Below are 6,594 nucleotides of genomic sequence, written 5' to 3'. Positions count from 1 at the left end.
TTTTCTGATTTTCATTTTTTTTCATGCATCCATTTCAATGCATTCAAAAAAATTCACAAAAAAAAAATTATTTTCAATATTTTATTTTCTCAACTCCTTTTCATTTCGCATTGTCACAAAAAAAATTACAAAAAGATTTTGTTTTCAACTATTTCTTAGATTGCATTTTTTTTAAAATTCCAAAAGGATTTTCTGTTTTTAGTATTTTTATCTTTTTGCATATAAAAAAATCAATCTAAAGGAACCTAATCTTCTTGAATCAGTTGGAGTGTTAAATGAGTTGTGGCTTGAGATTAAAAATTATTCATTTTTTCATTAAAAAAATCATGAAGCAATCTAATCATACACAAAAATGTCACCCGAAGCTACTCGTGTAAAACAGAAAATGATGAGGTTATCAACACCGAAGCATAACAACATGTATAGGTTAGCACTTGGAACACACAACCAGTCTTATGAGTAGTAAGTGCTCAGTCATACCCAAACTCAAAATTTAAAAGAACCATAAAATGAATAAAAAATTTTAGTGACTCGAATCTTCCAGCGCTGTAAAAAGTCATTTCTATATATTCCCTTCTAAATGTCCTACTTGAGGACATTGTTTCCAACTATACTTATAGGTCTTTGTGTGTTTACATCAGTCCCCCAAAAAATGTCTTAGAAGTCTCTCACAGTAATAGATCGTGAGATGTCACAACAATAGAAACAGTCAAGGATGAAAATATAAAGAATTAGGTCGAGTAGATAACTTAAACATGTAGATATGGTAATCTTCCCTCACAACTGTCCTCCTCTTTTATGTCGCGTAAAAAAGGGAAAAAAAAGAGTAAAAAAAGTCAATAAGTGAACAATTCCGTAAGTTTTGAGTCAAGAGTCAATAAGTGGACAATTCCACGACATTTGAGTTGCATAAATGAACATAACTAGAAAATAAGTCTGGTTTTCAAATGATCCCCTTGGACTTGAACTTGAACTTATGACATCGGGGCTGACTGTGAACTACTTTGACTTGTGTAAGTGGTTTGAAACATGTAACCAATCTGGGTAAATATTACAAAATTTTTATAAAATATTTTTTAGAAAAAGGTCGTTGTTTGCCAACAAATAGCTGAAGTCAGTCATTGTCATGCTTTGTAAAATGAAGATGATTGAGCATGTTTTTCATCACATGTTTTCATGAGTAAGACCATAATTTGTTCCATGTGCTAACCCAATACCGGTGGAGTGAACAAGAGTTGCAACTTTTGATTTTATTGAGTTGTGTTAGGGAGTGGCTAAAAATCTTATTTTAAATGTTATATATCTTTGTGGGGTTAATGCCAAGTTATCTCAAGAAATAACAAGTACACCTTCGACTGTATGACAAAATGAGGTTAATTGGATTGAATCTGTTTGTTTTGTTTTGTTTATTGCATTAATGTCTGGAAAAAAAATTTGTGAATCTTTTTTTACATATGTTATTTTCACTAGTTTTTCTTTTATTGCATGCATTCACTCTTAATTCCCTTGAGGTCCTTTTCATTCCTTCCGTTCTTTTCATCTTAGTTTCTCTTTAGTCGCCTATTGTCTTCTCTAGGGTGATTCTTAATTTTGTTCTTTCTTGAGGACAAGAAAGGTCTAAGCTTGTGGTGGTTTGATAGGTGCATTTTATGCACCTATTTTGCATGTTTATTTATGTCATTTTATAGCATTCTACTTCATAATTCTTGCATTTAGTTAATTAATTAGGCAATTGCATATTTTATTAAAAATGCCTGGTACTTCACTATTTTTGATTTATTTTGTAGGCATTATGGAGCTTGGAGCATAGAGCATGGAGCATGGAACCTTGAGCATGGAGCATAGAGCATGAAACTTGGAACATGGAGCATGGAGCTTTGAAGCATGAAGAAAAGATGGACCGATCATGCCATGGAAGAAAACATGAAGACATAACCCAAGTCCTTGTTGTATTATCATCATAACAAAGGATTACGCTTGAAACATGGTTTGTGTCACATCGACACGGGTCGTGTTTGTCCTTTCTCATCTTATATTTGAGCAACATGACTCATGGTGAAGCTAGACTGAAGAAGGAGCCAACAGTGAAAACTTATTGGATTTTTAGCAAAAAGCATGGGCCATGCTAAAAACACATGGTCATGCCAAAACACACATGGGAAAAAGGCATGGCCATGCTAAATACGCATGGTCTCATTAAATGCATGTGTACAGTTAATTGTGGTGCTAAATTGGAGGGATCGACACTTATCATACACATATGGTTTTGGGAGCTTTCTATGACGATTTTGGGGTATTTTTGGGAGCTTTTGAAGGCTACTAATCATTGGAAACACTTTTGATTTCCTTTTGTAAGCATTAAACATTTCTAATTCCATCTTTCTTTTTGATTGATTTGTTCTTAGCCATGTGTGGCTAAGAAACCCTAATTTCTAGTTTGCGTTCAAAACATGTTTCTTTCTTGACTTGAAGCATATGATTTGAGGTTTGATTTGTGATTCTATTCTTGTGATTATGTTTTTGTTTAAACTAGAACCCTTGAATTTGATTTGTGTTTGCTTGGCCACTTTCATGAGTTGAATTTTTGTGTAGTTAATTAACTTTTACGGCATCTAATCGTTCTATTAAGTTAATAATTGGTAACAAACAATAAGTTTTCTTATTCTAAAACATATACCACATGTTTTCTCACTTCCGAGTGTATGAGACTAAATGAACATTATTGGGAAACTTGTACAAAACTTAATGCAATTTTTCAATACAATCGAAGAGCGTGTTTAGGTTGAATTAGTAAAGCTAGGTCTAGTCAAAGAGCGTGTTTTGGTTAGATAATTTGGCAAGAGAGAGGCATTAGAGCATGTTAATATCTTTCAGTACCAACTTAGAATAGCAACCATAAATTACATCAAGTCATAACCAAGTTGAACCACAACATTAAGAACTAGAACTAGAACCATTCAATCAAATTGTTTACAAGTTTATTTAATTTTCTGCATTTTTTAAAGTAGACTGTTATTTTGTTATTTTACTTTTACAAACAAAACGCCCTTTTGTGATCAAAGTACCTTGCGCAAAGAGGTATAGACTTTTATCCCGTGTCTCTGTGGTTCGACCCTACTCACCTTGTACTACTTTTTAGTGTATTAAAGCAGTGTATTTGGACTCTATTGTACCCCTATTATTTGTTGGGTTTGACACGCCTAATAGTGGTTTTATGAATTTGCTCCAAACCGGTTCACCTATCCAACAAACACAACTTTTCCAACAACAATTTCAAACTTTCCGTCCTATCAACAACCATATCAACAACAATTTCAACCCAGTTTCATATACCAACAAGCTTTCCAAACCACAACCATCACAATCACCACCTTCACAACCCCCTCTTTCGCCAGATTTTGTTTTGGAAACACAACCTTCACTACCACCAACCTAACCAAAAAAGGGAAAAAAAACTCGTGTTAACTAATACAACCGATAGGGTTCCATGGACAAAAGAGGAAAAAGAGATGCTATCGGAGGCGTGGGTATATATTGACTTCCCAAGACCCAATTGAAGGAGGTAGTCAAACATTTAATTGTTTTTGGGAGAAAGTACAAAGCCTGTTCTACGAATTAATGAGAAGTGAAAGTCGAAATCCTGACCAAATTAGCTCGAAGTGGCGCGATTTGAGGCTAAAATGTACCGAATTTGGAGGAATTTACAACAACCTCAACAACGATGTGTTTAAGGTGGCCTTGGATCAATATTAAAAACAACAACGACCCACAAAGCTTTTCCATATCTCAAACCATGCCTAAAATTGAAAGATGTTCCAAAATGGAAAAAACAAACTGAAGGAACTTCACAAACCTCTTCCGATTCAAAGCGTTCAAGACACCCTGGTGCAAATTCCCAATAATCGGACGAGCGAACACACATCGACATCAACGATGATCCATTAGATCTTGAAGATAAGCAACCTCTTCCCTGGCCCGTTGGAAGAAATAAAGCAAAAAACCAGTATATCGGCCTCGAGATCTAACGTTATCAATCATTTTGGAGACAAATTTGATCGGTATGTCCAAATACATGAGAGCAAGGCGGGGATGATGAGTCGGGTGGAACAAAAAATGTTAGAAGCGCAAACGTCATTTCAAAAGGCACAAACGGCGCTTCAAAGAAAAACATATTGAAGATGAAAGAGGACGATCTTAAAGTTGAAGATTTGGATATATTTCTTGCGATTAAAGAGTCCGTTCGAACCCGATATAGGAATAAAGGGTAGTTTTTTTTAGTTATGTTTGATATTTTTAGTTTTTTTTTAACGTTGGGTTTTTATTTTTTTATTTAATGTAATTTTTTTAATGTAATGTGGTATTTTAATGCTATGAAAAAACTCATTTGTTTTTTTTTTTTTTAATTTTTTTAAATATATATGTATTTAAAGTATTTTTAAATTAAAAAATTAAAAGAAAATAATATCGAGTGTTGTGTTAGTGATAGAAAACTTATGGTTTCGATGATGGGATCTGGTTAATGATGTGGATTGTGGATAAACAAAAATGTTTTATCGCTATTATCCATTCTGTTACGTCTAATGAGGTTTTTGTGATGATATAACAATTAGCTCAGTCGGAAATTATGAATCCGTTAGGGTTATCTGAGGATTTCTGCGTAAACAAAATTTATAATCTCAATTAAAAAAAAATGAAGTTAAAGGCACGGCGGCTGAGAGTGGCTACGGCTATTAAGTATCGACTCTAGTGAATCGATGCACATTGCTTCTACGTCTTGATATCCATCACATTCAGTTATCTTTAGATTCCATTTATATATATTATTTATTCTGTTTCATTAAATGATAATATTTCTATTTTGAACGTGGTATGAAAACCAAAACTTTTTCTAGTTATATATTTGTTTTTACTATAGCCAAAATGGTCAAAATCAACTTTTGCGGTCAAAATGGTCAAATCGACCATCAACTTTCGATATAAATATGTTCAAACCGATAGGCATAAACGAAAGTTAAATTAGATGGCTTAAATGAGACAAATATACAATTTCAAACAATCACATTCATAAGAAAATCCTTTACAGATTTACTAAAAAATAAAGAAAAAAAGAACCAACCTTGAAGGTAATAAAGCCATTAAGAACATTTTATGTTTTAAGTACTAAATTATCTTTTAAACGAAGAAAAATAAATCAACACACCATATTACCTAAAACTCACCAACTATATATAAGCTTCTGATATATGTATCTTATATATCTACCTTTCCATGTCAAGTGGAGAAAAAGATTTCTGCATTTGAAGAAAGCTCTGTGATTCGTCGAGTTTCCTTTGAGCCTCGATATCTTCATGTATTTGTTCTTGATCGTAACTTTTTAGTGTTTGGTACTCAACTTTCTCGTCGTAGATTTTATACATGACCAAGTAAAGCGAGACAGCAAAGATTGTAACCCATATTAGATACCAGCTAAATTGAATATTCACCAATGACTTAGCGCGTTCCAAGGCTTCTTCCCCATGGCACCTGACCACATGATGACCCTCTTCAAGGTTCAAGAAACAACCTTTAGGAATCAAGCTTCTAGTCCAAAGCATGAAACCCATGACCATGAGCCAAAGACCTTGAAAGAATATGCTAATGGACCTTATGAAGCTAACCATGAAGCTTTTCTTGTAGCTAATGCCCATAAGGGTGGTGATTAAAGAGATAAGAACTAGTATTTGTAGAAGCATATGATATTGTCCTTCAACACCCATATGGTCTGCTGAGTGGAGGTGGAAGAGGAGGAGTTGTTGCCCAAAGGCAATAGCTGCAAGCAACTGAGTCAACTCGTATTGGGCTTTGGGTACAAACTTGTCTAGTAGTATCGCAAAGGCAGCATAGACCAAAAAGGTTAGGGAAATGAATGAGTGTTCAAAGTTGTGTAGATGGTTGGAAGGAATGGTGCCATCTGTGTCAAACGGCTGGTGACGATTTGGTCCAATAAATAGCTCCATAGCTATTGACATGGAACAACCTACCATGATCAAGTAAAGCTCCAAATACCTTATCTTCATGGAGGGAAACCATGGCAGAGAATGATAGGTTTTGTGGTTTTGAACATGAAGTTTGATATGGTTAAGAAGGTGCCAAAAACCGATGACAAAGAAACCAAACCCTGGTGCCACATGTCCCACCAAAGTGCCCATGTGTTAGTTGTCTATGTTTAAGGTGTTGTATGTGTGAGAGAAAAATGAGAGGAGAGAGAATTGAAAAGAACGCTAAAAGTGAATGAAAATTGCGAAAGGAAAATGGCTTTTAAAGGAGTTGGATTGAACGCCTAGAGTCTTCCAATGGGGCTTGTCAAAATCTTTTTTTAAGATTAATCTATGGATGTTTCTTTTTTGAAAGATTTGAACAAATTCAGGGGACACCTCATAGGAGACTAATTAAGGAATGAGATTAATTATAGTCGACTATTAACCCTTTCTATTTAAATTGTTTTTCTCTTTCTAAAAAGCTCCATATTCTAAAATACATTCAAATAATTAAATCTTATAAGGTAAGATTACTTGTTTAGATGCATCGAATCTGTATACTTTTACTAATTCACAT

The 6,594-nt window shown here is 34.1% G+C and overlaps 1 protein-coding gene across 1 annotated transcript; it reads right to left on the bottom strand.

The window, feature by feature from the left end:
* Positions 1–5,117: 5,117 nt before the first annotated feature.
* Positions 5,118–6,275, bottom strand: LOC145058215 (uncharacterized). Its single transcript, XM_079006128.1, has one exon. It carries the CDS (start codon positions 6,186–6,188, stop codon positions 5,259–5,261), a length of 930 nt encoding a protein of 309 aa, XP_078862254.1. The 5' UTR covers positions 6,189–6,275; the 3' UTR covers positions 5,118–5,258.
* Positions 6,276–6,594: the final 319 nt, after the last annotated feature.

Source organism: Lactuca serriola, chromosome 6 (assembly GCF_051521515.1).
Source record: "Lactuca serriola cultivar US96UC23 chromosome 6, Lser_US96UC23_V15, whole genome shotgun sequence".
Classification (NCBI taxonomy): Eukaryota; Viridiplantae; Streptophyta; class Magnoliopsida; order Asterales; family Asteraceae; genus Lactuca; species Lactuca serriola.
This window is presented reverse-complemented; position numbering and strand designations above follow the sequence as displayed.